The 18,419-nt window shown below is 36.7% G+C and overlaps 1 protein-coding gene and 2 non-coding genes across 3 annotated transcripts in view; all 3 read left to right on the top strand.

Moving 5' to 3' along the window:
* LOC131928094 (collagen alpha-1(I) chain) overlaps window positions 1-18,419 on the top strand; it is a 64,179-nt gene that overhangs the window by 19,334 nt on the left and 26,426 nt on the right. Inside the window, exons 3-9 of the mRNA XM_059284015.1 lie at window positions 762-966; window positions 8,882-9,047; window positions 10,872-11,108; window positions 12,672-12,728; window positions 13,416-13,478; window positions 14,112-14,186; window positions 18,045-18,167. Coding sequence (XP_059139998.1) covers window positions 762-966; window positions 8,882-9,047; window positions 10,872-11,108; window positions 12,672-12,728; window positions 13,416-13,478; window positions 14,112-14,186; window positions 18,045-18,167 — 926 coding nt within the window. The remainder of the gene's footprint in view (window positions 1-761; window positions 967-8,881; window positions 9,048-10,871; window positions 11,109-12,671; window positions 12,729-13,415; window positions 13,479-14,111; window positions 14,187-18,044; window positions 18,168-18,419) is intronic.
* Window positions 4,668-4,740, top strand: Trnar-ucg (transfer RNA arginine (anticodon UCG)). Its single transcript has one exon. It is a non-coding gene; the product is annotated as a tRNA-Arg (tRNA).
* On the top strand, window positions 10,166-10,238 carry Trnar-ucg (transfer RNA arginine (anticodon UCG)). Its single transcript has one exon. It is a non-coding gene; the product is annotated as a tRNA-Arg (tRNA).

The raw sequence follows: 18,419 nt of genomic DNA, 5'->3' as shown, positions 1-18,419 counted from the left end.
TTGAAAGGATGGTTGGATGATTAAAATGATGGTTGGATGGATGGTTGGATGGTTGGATGGTTGGATGGTTTGATGGTTGAAAGGATAGTTGGATGGTTGAAAGGATGGTTAAAATGATGGTTGGATGGTTGGATAGATGGTTTGATGGTTGAAATGATGGTTGGATTAATTGTTGAGTGGATGCATGGATGGATAGATCTGATGGAAGAGCAAATGGACGGAAGAGCAAATGGACGAATGAGTGTTAACAAAGATGGTCTAGTGGACTAATGGGCGAAAGGGTTAAATGGACGGATGTAAGGTAAAAGAGTTGGTGATTTGACAAATGGACGGTTGTATGGATGAATAACGGATGGACGAATAGACTGAAGTGCGGATAAACTCATTATTAGATAGATTGAATTTACAAAATCTACTAGATCTACATAAAATATGCATGAACTGATTGGTATAAAAAGAAAAAAAAGTTAACTATTAAATAAATATTGATCAATAACACCTCTCAATATATCCAAGCATTCATCTAAAACAACTGAAAATCGACTCCCATATCCCACTTCCAGAAGTATAGGGCTGGTAAGTAGGTCAATAAACAGTTCTATGGCTAATGCAGGTTTTATTGAGCCGTAGAACTGGTTGGTGACCTACTTACCAGCCCTATACCAAACAAGTTTTCCAACTATTAAAATAAATACTGATAATGAATCTCGCCATACGTCTAATCATTCACTGAAACATCTCCTCCTATTCCCCGCCTCTAGAGGGCGTACCAAACGAGTTTTCCATCATCCTGACCTTGAGGACGGAGGTCGAGGCCGAGGGCAAGGTTTTCACCATCTACAACGACGACGCCACGGAGATCATGTCCCTGACGGTCGGCACGCCCAACCAGTTTTACTACAACGACTTGAACCACCTGCCCGGGGAGGGGTCGCCCGTCTTTGAGGCCACCATCAACGATGGAGTGTGAGTTACCTGGCTTTTATTCAACCGAAAATATCGGAATTGTTTTTTTTTTTTTTTTTTTTTTTTTTTTTTTTATTTCTGGTGTTAATACTGACTCTACTAGAAGTTGGGGGTCATCCATAAATGACCGCACGCTTTTTTTACGATTTTTACCTCGCCCCCATCCCCTCCGTCACACGTCGTCACAAAAAGCCAGACCACCCCTAAAATGACGTCACACCTCAGCCTACAACGCCCCCTCAAAATTGCAGTTGAATTTTTTTAAAACATCGATATTTTTCTAGAATCTTGTCTGAACTCGGTCAATATAGAGTATTTTAATCAATTCATATTACAATTTATTAAAACAGTTATCTAAAAAGCGAAATAACGTCTAAAATTCGTTTTCTAACAATGCTTTTTTTATAGTGCAAAAGTGTGACGTCGCACCATCTTAACCCCCCCTCCCCCTCATCACACACCGTCACAAAATTACGGACCCCGTGTGACGTCATTTTGGACGACCCCTTAAAGGAGAAAAAATATTATTTTCTAAAGTAAAGGTTATAACCATATTTTACATTTTTAATATTGACAGATCTTCGTATGTGAAGAAATTACTTAGCTTACGATCAATAGATTATTTATGTCGGCTAAAGCAATTATAATGAAACTAAATGAGTTTAAGCTGGATTTCAGTTGCCTTAGGGTCGGCTTAATTTTGTAGGAGAAATATAGAAAGAAAAAAATAACCAGGACTTCTTCATAGGGCTGGTAAGTAGGTCACCAACCAGTTCTATGGCTCATGCAGGTTTTATTGAGCCGTAGAACTGGTTGGTGACCTACTTACCAGCCTAATTAAGAAGATGCGTTCATTGGCGAATCAAAACCTTCTCGCGGTTAAGCTTTTTATTTAGCGGAACAATCTTGTTCAAGGTTGGCTTTAAACTTAGTTACGATGAAGTGTTTTCATTCTGTAAAAAAATGTGTGGAGGTTTTTTTTTCTCAAGAGTAGGCCTACTTGAATACAATTATTTTTTTGCAATCAAGTTTTAGATCTAGAGGCTGTTTTTTTTCAAGTGTTTCAGAGCATGTAGCATTAATGACGTCACGAATATTTCAGTCTATTTTAGTCTCCTATTTTTTCTGTTAACAAATGTAACAAGTGGCATAGCGAGCGAGTGCGGGAGGGGGGGGGGGGGGGGTTAGGGCGTGGTCAGCATTTCTTTTCGTATTATTATTTATTTATCTGAAGGAGACGGAATCAACCGTTAGCCCCGGACTTGAAAGATTTACCTACCCCAGCAGGTGTATCATTAAAACAATCACGCCTCTAGGCTAAATAAATACCTTAGCAATTGTGTATAGGTCGATTTGAATTTATTATTTTGGACCAGTGGAAAGATTCGTTGTATAATCTACACCCTTTATGGATCTATAGTAGACTAAATATCATTAAAAGTTTTAAAACGGTACCTCGGTGTTAAACCACCAGTGTTTCTTCCAGACTTTTTTCTCCGGGGGGGGGGGTGGGGGGGGGGGGGCACTTGATATTTTCGGGGGGGGGGGGTCAACATTTTCGGGGGGGGGGGGGGTGGACACAAGTAAAAGTATATTTTTACTATATAAATTCAATCTCGTTCGGGGGGGGGGGGCGGTAGACTCTCTAGGGGGTAAGCGATGCCTGGAAGAAACTCTGTAAATCATAATAATAGATCGTCTTTAAGAAGGGGGTGTTAGGTTACTAGTAATTAACTATTCTGCTTAAAATAACTATTTTGGACTATTGGAAATATTTCTTGTATAAAATATTAGAAAAACAGCCAATAGTAGATCAAATATTAATAAAAGTTTTAAAACGATACTTTAGTGTTAATCCAGTATCCGATAATGCCACAACAATAGAACCGTCTTTAAAAATGGGGGTGTTAGGTTACTAGCTAATAACTAAATACAATTATGACTTGTTACTGTCAATTCAAACCCTATCCTTAACCCTAATACTAACCCAAGTCCTACCCCAGCTCTAGTCCTAATTTCTGACCGTAAAACTACATCTGAGGTTAGACAACTACACACAACCTAACACACCTATTGCCGGAAGAGTCTATTGTCGGACATTTGTTATATCAATACTCCGTTTGAAAACATTACTGATTTTAAAATGTTAGGTAGTTGGGTGTAGTAAAATGTAGAAATTTCTTACATTAACAAAAATGTGTGATAGTATATTCATGTTTACCGAGCTTGAACAACTGTGAGTCATATTCGCTCGTGTGAAGGTCAGTCAAGTTCAAGGATGTAGATAAACTTCTATTAAAATCTAAATATAGATGTAATTTCAAGCATAAAATCAGGCATCTATAACTAAACACAATTATGAAGTATTTACGTTAGCGGAGGTGTGTGTGGTGGGGGTGGAGGGGGGGGGGGTTGAGTTCGTGGTCTGGCCAACAGGATTGTTGCACCTGGGCTAAGACTCCTGCAGGTGGCTGTTAAATGTGAGTACTCGTCTGTCGGTTGCATGCATTAAGGCGGTTAGGTACAAGAAAGAAGAAAAAATATTCAGCTAATTTTCAGACTAGTGAAAGTTTGTAATCTAGGGTGTGTATATTAAACTAGTACAGTTGCTATTTTAGTGAGGTTAGTTGAATCGTGCTATAGAAAAACTTTTTATTTTATATATGCCTATTGGATTTAAGAAGAATGTTGCTATGACCGTCTTGTTGCGAATGAGTCATATTTCGCTTACAGGGCTAAAAGCAATGTGGTGGGTTAGGTGTCATTTCTGTTTTTATATGTGGTGGGAATAATGTACTAGGCCTATAGCTCTGAGTATAAGGAAACCCAGAAAAAAATTTGGGATCAATAATTACAATGCTGATGTTCAAAATTACGAAATAATATTAAAAAAAAAAAAATCGAATTTTAGATTTGGGTGGGTATAGATAATGTAAGGTTTTCTCCGGGGGGGGGGAGTCTTTTAAAACTTTCGGGGGGGGGGGGGGGGTCTTAAATTCCGGGATGGGATACTGGTTGAAGTAAATAAGTATATACTGTGTATATAAATAGTTCGGTGGCGGTAAACGTGCTTCGCCCCCCCCCCCTCCCACTTTCCGAGGAGATGCTTGAAATATACTCTGGCTGCATACTTAGTAGTTTAAGACTTCCGTCTTCTTTACATTATAGCCTATGTATGGCCTACTTCAAAACAAAAAGCTCAGTCCACTTTGTACAGGGCCTACTGCTAACCTGTATTTTCTTTGATTACTACAAAGCGTAAATTCCATTTACTTTTTTTTTATTCTAGAGTTATAACTCCACCTACTTTGTATAATTCGACACTTTAGCTCCACCTACTTTACTTTTCGACTGTTCAAACAAAACAGGTGTTCTGGGAAAAAGAGAGCTCTCCTCTGTAGGAGAAGCGCGTGTTCTCAGCACGTGTGACCCTTGTTATTATTCCTCCATCTTGTTTCCGGTGATGTGACGTAAAAGCTCGCGATCGACACATTATGTAAACAAACACAGGTTTATGGCACAGGTCCCGTGTTAAAAGTCCAGACTATAGACGGAGCCAAGTGTTAGTACTACTCTACTAGCTGTTAGTCAGTGTTAGCGCCTCGATAGAACAAAAGCAGGCATGGTTTGAGAGTATAAAACTATAAACACAAACATTTTTATTTTATTTGTCTTGTATTGTTCTCACATTGCGAATAGATGGCCTCGTGGCCTAATGGATAAGGCGTCTGACTTCGGATCAGAAGATTGCGAGTTCGAGTCTCGTCGGGGTCGATAATTTTTATACTCATTAGACTTTTATATATATATATATATATATATATATATATATATATATATATATATATATATATATATATATATATATATATATATATATATATATATATATCGATGGTCTCGGTCGCAAACCGTCTAACTCCGAAAATGTAAATTTTACAGGAGAGACAAAAAACTGATTATTTCCTTCTCGATCGCTCTAATACACATTTTTTTAAAAAGATATCTCCGAAGAAACTCTCTACCGACTATACTGTAGCGTTTTAAAATGGGTTTTGTTGATATTTACAAAATTATAGCAGGTTTAAAAAGATAGACGGTTTGCTCGGTCTAAAATTCTCGGTGCAAACCGTCTATCTGTGTGCGCGCAGACTTAGCTGTTTTGAGCCGAGAATTTCGGTCTCAGCCGCGTTCGTTCGTTTTGTCCAATGAACGTGATTTAGTTATGTTTATGTTTTTAAGTTATAATTAACACTTCATAATATTTAGATTATAGTTTTGGGCTCATATTTTAATTATTTGAGTTTATTCTACATTATGGGGTCAGTTTAATTTTTAATAGAGATGTTTCAGTATGGCTTTATCGCTTTTGAGTGTATTCATTATGTCTGTATTTAGCACTAGACTTGTTAACTGTTATGCTTTATTTATTACATCTTTCTATTCTCACAGTTTATTTTACTAAATCTGGTGGTTTGTAGAATGATAATAGTAAAAACAGAAACCGTATTGTCAGATATATTATGAATGGGACATATCACACTAATCACATTAATACTGACTTAATGTTTACTTATTTTACAAAAATGTAACACAAAAATGTGTTTATTTTTAAAAGTTATTCTTTGAATAAACGTCACATAAAGAAACATTAAAATGGCAACATATTTTTAAAATCAGGGAAATCATCATAAAAAGGTGTGTTTATGACCTGCTTTTGAGTGCTCAAATATGACAGCTTTTATCTTTTTTTCTGCTCTTATACAACTTGACAGCGGCTACAGATGAGATCATAATCTTACGACCCTAGCTTATGTGGTAAGACTGGTCTGTTAAGAGAGGCTGGTCTGTTGAGAGAGGCTGGTCTGTTGAGAGAGGCTGGTCTGTTGAGAGAGGCTGGTCTGTTGGGAGAGGCTGGTCTGTTGAGAGAGGCTGGTCTGTTGAGAGAGGCTGGTCTGTTGAGAGAGGCTGGTCTGTTGAGAGAGGCTGGTCTGTTGGGAGAGGCTGGTCTGTTGGGAGAGGCTGGTCTGTTGAGAGAGGCTGGTCTGTTGAGAGAGGCTGGTCTGTTGAGAGAGGCTGGTCTGTTGGGAGAGGCTGGTCTGTTGAGAGAGGCTGGTCTGTTGAGAGAGGCTGGTCTGTTGAGAGAGGCTGGTCTGTTGAGAGAGACTTGTCTGTTGAGAGAGGCTAGTCTGTTGAGAGAGGCTGGTCTGTTGAGAGAGGCTGGTCTGTTGAGAGAGGCTGGTCTGTTGGGAGAGGCTGGTCTGTTGGGAGAGGCTGGTCTGTTGAGAGAGGCTGGTCTGTTATGTGGTAAGTCTGGTCTGTTGAGAGAGGCTTGTCTGTTGAGAGAGGCTGGTCTGTTGAGAGAGGCTGGTCTGTCGAGTGAGCCTGGTCTGTTGAGAGAGGCTGGTCTGTTGAGAGAGGCTGGTCTGTTGAGAGAGGCTGGTCTGTTGAGAGAGGCTGGTCTGTTGAGAGAGGCTGGTCTGTTATGTGGTAAGACTGGTGTTTTGAGAGAGGCTGGTCTGTTGAGAGAGGCTGGTCTGTTGAGAGAGGCTGGTCTGTTGAGAGAGGCTGATATGTTGAGAGGCTGGTCTGTTGAGAGAGGCTGGTCTGTTGAGAGAGGCTGATATGTTGAGAGGCTGGTCTGTTGAGAGAGGCTGGTCTGTTGAGAGAGGCTGGTCTGTTATGTGGTAAGTCTGGTCTGTTAAGAGAGGCTGGTCTGTTGAGAGAGGCTGGTCTGTTGAGAGAGGCTGGTCTGTTGAGAGAGGCTGGTCTGTTGAGAGAGGCTGGTATGTCGAAGATAGTCTGGTAAGACTGGTGTGTTGAAAGAAGTTGGTGTATTGAAAGAGGCTGATCTGTTGAGAGAGGCTGGTCTGTTATGTGGTACGTCTGGTCTGTTAAGAGATGCTGGTCTGTTGAGAGAGGCTGGTCTGTTGAGAGAGGCTGGTCTGTTGAGAGAGGCTGGTCTGTTGAGAGAGGCTGGTCTGTTGAGAGGCTGGTCTGTTATGTGGTAAGTCTGGTCTGTTGAGAGAGGCTGGTCTGTTGTGAGAGGCTGGTCTGTTGAGAGAGGCTGGTCTGTTGAGAGAGGCTGGTCTGTTGAGAGAGGCTGGTCTGTTGAGAGAGGCTGGTCTGTTGAGAGGCTGGTCTGTTATGTGGTAAGTCTGGTCTGTTGAGAGAGGCTGGTCTGTTGAGAGAGGCTGGTCTGTTGTGAGAGGCTGGTCTGTTGAGAGAGGCTGGTCTGTTATGTGGTAAGTCTGGTCTGTTGAGAGATGCTGGTCTGTTTTGAGAGGCTGGTATGCTGAGAGAGGCTGGTCTGTTAAGAGAGGCTGGTCTGTTGAGAGAGGCTGGTGTGTTGAGATAGGCTTGTCTGTTGAAAAATTAATCATAAAAGTATCTACTAAAAACATGTACGCCAATCATTTTGTAACCTACAATATAAACATTTCTTAACACGTATCTAAACCCTCAATCTAAAGCTAGTAGTGAATTAACAATTATTAAACTTATTGCACATTCTTGTGGAAATATAATTCGAATTATATTGTTTTGATTGATATTTAGATTCTAGAATGAAGATCTAGTTTCAAAGCATTGTGTTAGCCTAAAAAAATGTAAACAAATCAGTTTGGTTATTGAAAATCTGGAAATAGGCTATATTAAACAAATACTATTTGTTTATTATTCTTTAAAATGATAAAATGTAATATAATAGTTGAACATAATTAATCAAATATCCTTACCTATAAGTACTGTGACTGCTGTGCTGTAAAATTGTGTGAATAGGGCGTGCGACTGCGTTCCCGATCAAAAGTGTACTGACAAATATAGCGATATTCGTTTTTGCGCCGAGATTTTTAGCGCTAGAAATAATAGGCGGTTTGTTCAAATGATTATATCTCAATAATCATTCTACAGATTTCTCTAATATTTTCAGGCATTATGGGGAATCATATTGGCTTTTAATTTATGTAAAAAAAAGAAAATCGAATTTTTTTGAGTTAGACGGTTTGCGACCGAGACCATCGATATATATATATATATATATATATATATATATATATATATATATATATATATATATATATATATATATATATATATATATATATATATATATATATATATATATATATATATACTTGTTTTAAAACATGATTTCAAAGAGATCAGGTAATTTGCACATTTTCTAGAATTTTCACGGAAAACAAAAAACACCACATGCAGCAAAAATGTTTGTAAATGTAAAATTACGTACGACTTTACCAAATCGCAAAGTAGTAAACAGAAGCACGAACATAGATTTCTACTTCAAATACCAAACGAACCAATTCGAAAATTACACGTTAAGACGATTTATTTTTTAACAACAAAAACGATACCTGGACTCAGAGGGGTAGCGACCTATTTCCGGGGCGGACTATCAATTTCGCGCCTCATCGTCCTATTTCTATTTATAGTAATTCCTGTCTGTAAAGAAGCGTCCCCCCCCCCCCCCGAGTTTGAAATGTTTATGGCGCTTCTAAATAGTTACTGTCCCGTAACATTTTCTATTTCGGTGCCAAAAAAAAATTGATACAGAAAACACTTAAATCAGTGTGTAAAGCCATGCAGTTGTTAATTTTTGTAACTTTGACTGTATACAAGTCAATACTTCTGCTTAAAATTAGCTTTTAAATTATTTTCTCTACCCCTTATGACGCCCCTTTAGTGTCGGCACCAGGGGCGACCGCCCCACCCCCTCCCCTCCCATAACTACGCCACTGCTTGGAAAAAGTAGATGTGTTATCCAACAAACGAAAATATATAATTTTAACATTTTAACCGAATGAGATATTACTTTGGAGAAAATTATAATATGTATATATAATAATGTCTAACTACTCACTGATCAATACTTGAAATATTTGTTTTCTACCAGTTGGCAAAGAGTAGCCTTGAGTGTCAAGGGTCAAACTATGACCTTGATCCACAACTGCCTGCAAGTTGGCGTCTACCAACTGAATAGAACGCTTCCAGTTCAGTTTGACACTGAAGGAACTGTGTTTTTTGGCTTCCATCTAGGCGACATAACCAAGGAGTTTATAGTGAGTTTGTTTTTTTACTCTGTTGTTGTGTCTACTTGATCGTCTTTGTTTTCTCTACGGCGTAATGATAACACCCGTAACCACGATGTGCCAGAAAAATTATTGCTTTTAGCTTGAATAAATATTATATTAGCTATTTTTTTTCCGGAATTCTCTCGCGTCATATGCTTTGTTTTAATTCTAATTTCCCAGCTATTAGACTACTTGTGTAAGTAAATAATGCTAAATTAGACATGGCGGTTCAGAGTAAATAAAATTAAAGATTGTTTCCTTGACCTTGGTCAATGAAAAGATTTGATTGGTTAGAACAATACGCGGGGGTTTTTACTTATTCCAACTCTTGTCTATATGTCTCGCGTATAATCAATGAGGTTCTAGGTTTCTTCCAGACATTTTTCTCTAGCGGGGGCATTTGAAATTTACGGGGGGGGGGGGGGAGGGGTGAACGACACTGATAAAACTATATATATTTTATATAAATTCTATTTCGTTGGGGTGGGGGGGATGAAGGGGAGAGGTAGGCGTTTTTCGGGGGCAGGGGGTGGGGGAGATGCCTGGAAGAAACTCTGGGTTCAATGGACTTGAGTCTAGACTGAAGAGCTAGTATACGAGCGTTGCACTACCTTACTACATAACGCAATGCCAATAGGCTTATATTTAGTTCTATGTATTTAGTATTGTTATTACTAATAGCGTTTTCTTTACATTTCTTCAAATTGAAGAAGAAAAAAATTACTTTTTAAATCCTGGCTATTAGATTTCAATAATAAATTGAAGCCACTTAACAATAGCGATATAATAAGGTATAACAAAAACATAGTTATTACCACTTTACAAAAAAAAAAAACACTATCAAACCAACAAACGCAGCTGAAACTAAATTGAAATAAAGCTCAATTTAGAAAAATTCCATATTACTTTTAAAAAAATTAATTAAATATTCTTAAGAAAATTTAGTTATAATCTGTGAAATAATGTTATGATTGACAATGGACTCTAAACTTTAAACATCAACAAACGGTACCAGTCTGGTGCAAGGGTGCGCACCACACCCAGTAATACAGTACCTAGTACATAATTTTGTATACGTGTTATATTGTACTCTATTGTGAATAGATGGCCCCGTGGCCTAATGGATAAGGCGTCTGACTTCGGATCAGAAGATTGCGAGTTCGAGTCTCGTCGGGGTCGATTATTTTTATGCATTTTATACTTATTCATATACATTTCAAAACACGATTTAAAAACCGAATCTTTAAGCTTACATTGTGATAAGGCATTTGACGAAAATCCACGTAAAAGCAACTTTTGCTAGCTATTGTATTCTGTTGAATTTAAGGGCTGCGTCAAATATTTCTTTTATAAGCTTTACAAAACTCCTAATCTATCAAAAAATTCACTTTTTAATTTAAATAACTTAAAGTGAAAATAACTAGAGTTCCCCTTTCATACGGAACGATCCATAGGGCAGATGAAGTAGAGTTCATAATGATGTTTCTTGACTAGGCATATGAAGGTGTAGTGGTCAGCCGGCTTTAGTTTCCCTAACTGAGTCAAGTACACTCCAGAGCTGGGTGGACTCAGGGATGTTTTACAGTCTCGAGTCCGGGCCGAGATCCGAAATAGATACCTTGGGCGCGCAGCCATGCGCTCTACCATCCGACCACACCGTCCCATAATTACTTAAAACATATTTTTTAAATATTAATTAAATGTATCGATAATAAAAATATTAATTTAATTTTATAATTGGTTTGTAGTTAAATCTATATTGATTCAAAACACAATGAAATGCATCTTAACTTTCGTTATCTATTTCTCTAGCTGGACATTCAAGATTTACTCATCATCCCCGACCCAGGCGCCGCCTATGAACACTGTGAGAAGTACACACCCAACTGCGATACGCCTTTGCCGTATATGATATCACATCAATACGCACGTTCATCTTCATCATCATCTTCATCATCGTGGTCATCGTCTTCATCGTCGTCCTCATCATCGTCTAGAACATCGGGGATTGAGGTGCACAACTACACCACTAGTGAAGGTGGAGAAGGGGTAGGCAATATTTGTGTTGTCTTTATGTAGAGTAATGATGCATGGGGGATGGAATATATAAGTTTGAGAAGGGGTAGGGAAAACTTATGTTAAGTCTTTATGTTGAGTATTGATGCGTGGATTTTCAAAGCATTAGGGGGTAGGCAATAATTGTGTTAAGTCTTTACTTTATGTTGAGTAATGATGCGTGGAGATGGAATACTTGTGTTAAGTCTTTATTTTATGTTGAGTAATGATGCGTAGAAATGGAATATACAAGGTGGAGAAGGGGTTGGCGATACTTGCGTTTAGTCTATACGTTTATGTAGAGTAATGATGCGCGGAGGCGGAATATACATTACAAGGCATGAACGCTGCCTTATTGGAATTTCTAAAATCTTGTATTAAAAAGTATTTTCTCATAAAAGTTTGGAGATGGAATATACATTACAAGGCATGGAAGCTGCATTGTTGGAATTTCTAAAATCTTGTATTAAAAAGTATTTTCTCATAAAAGTTTGGACGCAGCGTGGAATTTCTGGAAAAAAAATCATATATTTAAAAAAGTATTTTCTCATATGTTTTCAAGAATATAACAATACTCCGCTTACTTGAAGCCCATCAGGAGCAAAGATCTGCAGCTGCACCTCTCCACTCGCTTGTCCAGCTCTCTTTAGTTCAGCCCACGTAAGCCCAGCAGCCCTTGCTTCTCCTTTCATTGTCTTTCTACAAGGCTGCTTAGGCCGGCCCACTTTTCTTTCATTGAAAGCTCCAGTTCTTCTTGCCTGGAGATGTAGACAATAGTTCATGTCGTGCCCGATCCATTACCGTTTGCTGGCTATAATATCCCAGTTTATCTGCTATTGTTTTGTGAATTGCTATTGTCAAATGACGACTTTTAGCATATCGCCCTATTGAATTTCAGTCTTGATCTGATTGAAGAATAAATACTTTTTTTTTAAATGCCTTATACGTAAGATTTTATTGGTTTCAGACGCGGTTATCATGTATTTGGTTTTTTTTTTTTCAAGTATGATGTTAATTGTACGCCTTATTCTGAGCTGTACATACAGGTATAAGAGGTCCATAATCTACGTTTAATTGGGGGAAACTTTGACTTTCCGGACAGTTAATGGTGCTTGTGGCGAGTGCGTGATAATGCATACGACTCATATTATGTTTTGTAGTTAGAAAATAATGTTTTTATAGAATTATATTATCAATTAGTACTGGAGTAGGGTGTAAGTTTGGCGATTAGTTTTTGGTGGGGAGTGGGGAGGGTTTGTTATTTACGTGTTTGTGAAACGCAGAAAATGAAGTTCAGCTCTGATTTCATTACCTTGTTTTGAAACACGTGTTTTTTAAATAATTTGTTTTATTTTTCAGATTGCTAATTTATTCACGTCGATTTAATTCTATAATAATGTGTTATTTTGTAAAATTTTAAATATAATCTTTAATTATCTACAAATCTTTAAAATTATGTACTGCCGAATGTGTTTTTATTTCAGCTTGTTGTTTGTTTCATATTTTTATTTCTCCCTATATTTTAAATTTTGTTTTAATTTGTGTCCAATCTTACAGTCCTCTGTGGCGTTGGAGTATGGCTCAGCTGAAATGACATCCGTCACCTACAGATTTGTAAGTACTTGTCATGCTGTCACGGTACACTGAATGTTCATGCTTGACTGATCATATGGTGACATTTAAGAGAAAAAAGTCAATTGCTATAGGCTTATATGCTTAAAGTATTATGAACTTCAGTTTAGAAATTATCCCATTGCCTTTAACTTAGGACTCGTAATATATATATATATATATATATATATATATATATATATATATATATATATATATATATATATATATATATATATATATATATATATATATATATATATATATATATATATATATATATATAGTATATATATATATATATATATATATATATATATATATATATATATATATATATATATATGTATATATATATATATATGTATATACATATATATATACATGTATATATATATATATATGTATATATATATATATATATATATATATATATATATATATATATATATATATATATATATATATATATATATATACATATATATATATACATATATATATACATATATATATACATATATATATATATATATATATATATATATATATATATATATATATATATATATATATATATATATATATATATATATGTATATATATATGTATATATATATGTATATATATGTATATATATATATATATTTATTTATTTATATATATAATGGTTGTGTAATTTTTCTACAGGGACCACCAGGACCACCGGGACAGCGTGGATCACCTGGCCCACCTGGCTTAAAAGGAGATCAGGTAAAATAAAATTATCATTACAAAATTATTTTAACAATTCAAAATACCTCCTGGTCAGTCGAATCCATTGTTTAGTGTTTCATTATTGCCCATTCACACAACTATATTTTATTTACAAGGAAGCGGGTGGGGTTGGAATGTGTGGGCTGATGGAAAGGGGGGGGGAGATATTCATATGTATTTTAAACTATAATATAAAATCTAGCTAATCTGTTCGTACCATCAAAATATAATCACATTCATTTTGTGCCTCAATATGGAATAGTGTAAAAAAAAAAACCTAACGACAAGTTTTACAAACTTGTTCTTCATCAAAAATATCAAATTTTATAAAGTAAGTTTGTTGAGCACAACGTTGCGTTAGAATGAATCTTATAGCACCAATAGTAAAATTAAAATAAACCATGTTTTATTTTTTAAAACAAATACCAGCCTTTACAATATTAAATTTAAAAACAACTCAATCCAACTTATTAATTTTTTTTTGTTGTTTTTTTTTTAATTATAAGCTTCTATTATTTGATCATTTTTTCGCCTTTACTTTACACATTTTTCGATGTATTTATTTATATATTTTGATATCACTTGCAAGAGTTTGTCTATTTTTAAAACAACCGTGCCATTCTTCTACAGGGTGTTGGAGGCCGAGATGGTATACCAGGTGCCAATGGTGTGGCTGGACCTCCAGGACACGTCTTTGTGTTTCCAGTAAGCTCAGCAGTTTAAAATTTTACACACCATACACGTCTTTGTGTTTTCAGTAAGCTCAGCAGTTTAAAATTTTAAATACCATACACGTCTTTGTGTTTCCAGTAAGCTCAGCAGTTTAAAACTGTATACACATTCCACGTCTTTGTGAACCAGTAAGCTCAGCAGTTTTAAAATGTATACACCATACAGGTCTTTGTGTTTCCAGTAAGCTCAGCAGTTTAAAACTTTATACACCATACACGTCTTTGTGTTTCCAGTAAGCTCAGCAGTTTAAAATTTTACACACCATACCCGTTTTTGTGTTTCCAGTAAGCTCTGCAGTTTAAAATTGTATACATCATACACGTCTTTGTGTTTCTAGTAAGCTCAGCAGTTTAAAACTTTATACACCATACACGTCTTTGTGTTTCCATTAAGCTCAGCAGTTTAAAACTTTATACACCATCTGGTGAAAACAGGAATCGTAACCAGCTATACTGCATGCTTTTTGGCCAGTGTTTTTAACCTAGGTTCGGTCGAACCCTAGGGGTTCGGTGAGACAGTCTCAGGGTTCCGGCGGAGGTCAAGACACAGACCCAACTCATGTGATTCACGATTGGATTTTGTCTGTGTGGAAGACAGAGGCGTAGCGACCCTTCCCGGCGCCCGGGGACATACTTTCAATTTGGCGCCCCCCTCGGGAGCAAATTTTCGATTTGCACCCCCCACCTCGAACTTTTCATTTTCACCCCCCCCCCCTCAAACTTTCAATATGGCGCCCCCCCCCCTAAGGTCGGCGCCCGGGGACATATGTTCCCCCCCCCCCCCCCCCGCCTCCCCCCCCCCCCCTTGCTACGTCTCTGGTGGAAGATATAGCTTTGAAGAAGGATTCGTTGAATGCGCGTATGAAACTGGTGGGGTTCGGTATTTTCAAAAATGTTAAGAACCACTGTTTTACGGCTTACAATCGTTCTCGATAAAGTAGAAGCCTACATAATGTGTATACAGCGGCTTAAGTAGAATTTGCACATCAAATCAGTTATGACCGCAAATCTTATTTGCCCTGCACTCAAAATATTTAAATATCAACGCCATTTAAAGCAAGTGTTCTTCCAGACTTCTTTCTCCGGGGGGGGGGGGGGGGGGCACACTTGATCTTTATATTATTTTTGGGGGGGGGGGGACAAATTTTCCGGAAGGGAGAGTCGTCGGATATTGAGAAAAGTATGCATTTTTTCATATAGATTCCAATTTTATCGGGGGGGGGGGGGGGCGGGGAGGGGGAGAGGGCTCCAACCCAAACCTCCCCCCCCCCCCTCTTCCCGTCCAAAAATTCATGGGAGAAACTGTTTGAAAAGCAGGCTAAAATCGGAGTCGACGACCATATGGTGCATAACAAGTTGGCACGTAACACTCAATTGTGTTGGAGGGAATCTTTCCCAATACTAAAATTAAGAATGAAGAAGAAGATCGCCGTTTTGTAATGGGTCGTTGGTTTTTTTATTGTTTTTTTTTTTTAAAGAATAAGGAAGTTAAATGGATTAGAATCTAGATGTTTAGACACCAAGACACATTTTACGTTCCATATAAAAACAAGTATATTTTATTTCCTTTAATAGGTTTCATATCAAATTTGATTATTTTTTTGGAACAAGTATAATTTATTTCCTTCTATAGGTTTCACATCAGTTTTGATTATTTTTTTGTAACATAAATAATAGCTTGATTATTGGCCTAATAAGCTGTTTATTCTTTTTAAACAATTAAATTGTTTTTGTTGGTTCCTTTCTTACTTATATAATATAATTAACTTGATCCATAATGTATAGCACACAAGGTATCAATGTTGTCAGTTATTTCAAACAATCGGTTTATTAAACAATACATTGATTAATTATACAATCCCCCCTTCATTGTAGACTATGCATAAATGGTGCTGATCCAATTATATTGTTCTTATTGCCCATTTAAGGGATCCAAAATTTTTTAATGGATTTGTTTATCAGCCCAGATATAACTTAAGCGATGTGTCTCAGCTATGATAAAAAATCATGTTGAAAAACTTTGAAAGTGTTTAGTTTTCGTGTAGGCCATATAGTAAAACTTAAGTGTACTTTTCTAAATATAGAAATCAGTACACAACAGATAGTATAATTTTAATTGGTGCTGTAATAAAGTAATGTTTAGAGATTAATTTATTTTGAAATGTATTTTATTTTCAGATTTTCTGGCAATTTATTTTATGTTGTTTCCCTTATTTGATGTTTTATTTGTGCAAGGGAAATAACTGGTAATCGCTATTTACTGGCACATTACCAAGCATATATTAAGTTTTGTTTTCTACCCTTATACGCCCAGAAATCTCTCTTTGTATTATGGGGTTTCCAGGATTTTTATATATGAGACGAGTGGGGGCGAATTTGTATGATCTACACCTCAGTATCGACGTTACACTAGTTTGTGCTATAACTAGGGTGTTTCCTAACACCTCAGTGCTAAAACTAGCGTGTCTCCTTACACATCTTTGCTAAAACTAGGGTGTCTCCTAACACCTTAATGCTAAAACTAGCGTGTCTCCTAACACCTCAGTAGTGGTCAGTCAGTACTGGTGGTCTGATGGCCAGTGTTTCTTCCAGACTTTTTTTCTCCGGGGGGGGGGGGGCACTTGAAATTTTCGGGGGGGGGGGGGGGCGGACACTGTTAAAAGTATATATTTTCTATATACATTATATAAATTTCATTTCGTTCGGGGGGAGGGCGTAAGAATTTTTTCGGGGGGGGGGGAACTTCGACCCCCCCCCCCCCCCCCCCAAAGAGATGCCTGGAAGAAACTCTTCTGATGGCCAACAGGCAATGAGATAACTCACCATCACGGGTTTACCACAGTTGGCGGATACTAGGATCTCATTCCGGCACAGACCTATGTAAACAGTGAAACACCGCGAATTAGTTTTAAACTGCTATGAATAGAATTATTACACACTTTACATCATGCTAACAGTTAACACTATTATATAGTAATATATAGGCCTAGATCTAGATCTAGTATATTAAAATAGATCTAGATTATTCTAGATCTAGAAAATCTAGATCTAGTATTTTTTAGTAGGCTACATATATTTAGATTTTGGGGTGGGGTGGGTGGACAATCACTCACTAATCATTTAAATTACTAATCACTAATGAATCAATCAATGTGTTTAAGTTTAAGTATTATTTACTAAATATTTAGTCTTCTAGTCTTTTTTTTACTAAACGTCTAATCATGATTAATGAATTGTAGTAGACTCTATTAGTAATTTTTAGTTTGTCATTCATTTGGAATATTAGACATTTTACAAAAATAAAATATAGGGCCTAGACTCTAGCTAGATCTAGATTCTAGACTAGATCTAACTTTAAAAGAAAACAAACAGCTGTATGGCATTGGTCTATAATCTATATACATATACTATATTGTTCTATTTACAATAGTCTATAGTCTATATCCTTCTAATATGCACAACCAATTAAGGTTGTATAAGGGATAGTGCCGTTATTATTTATTATACTTATCTACATACTATGATTATACAGAAAATATAAGCTATTCATGACTGTTAGTGTTACCCAGTAAAACAGCCAGTGTTTGTTTAGATAGTTTAGTCTACACTGTAGATAGTAATAGATTCTGTTTAGTGTTAACGAGCCTATAGTCTTGTTTTGTAGCCTGTTTATTTTATATGTTGCGCTATGCATTTGATCAGCCGTAAAGGCATGTCCATGTATGCACAACTGTTGCCTGTCATACAACATTAAAATTGTATTTCTTTATTTTTCAGTATCAATGTTTGATTTAAAATGCGATAATTTTAATTTAAAAAAAATTCTCTGTAGGTAAACTGGGACAATGCCCAAGGCAACCATGTGGAACAGTTCCGGTCAATGCTTGACCAACACATGCTGGCCATGCGTGGAGCGCCAGGGCCTCAGGGAATGTCCGGGCTACCTGGTCGAGTGGTAAGTTGACTGATAGATGATGTCGCTGACCTCAGGGATTCGAACATCGACAAATGAATTTAATAACATGCTGTTGATGGTGAGGTCTGGAGTGTTAAGTGGTGACATAGTGTTAAACTATTGTTTTGTGTCAAATTGTTAAACCATTGTTTTGTGTCAAATTGTTAAACCATTGTTTTGTGCCAAATTGTTAAACCATTGTTTTGTGTCAAATTGTTAAACCATTGTTTGTGCCAAATTGTTAAACCATTG

Source organism: Physella acuta, unplaced genomic scaffold, assembly GCF_028476545.2.
Source record: "Physella acuta isolate Inbredline_101_S28 unplaced genomic scaffold, ASM2847654v3 ptg000090l, whole genome shotgun sequence".
Taxonomy (NCBI): domain Eukaryota; kingdom Metazoa; phylum Mollusca; class Gastropoda; family Physidae; genus Physella; species Physella acuta.
The sequence above is the reverse complement of the archived record's forward strand: the minus strand, read 5'-3'. Positions and strand labels throughout refer to the sequence as shown.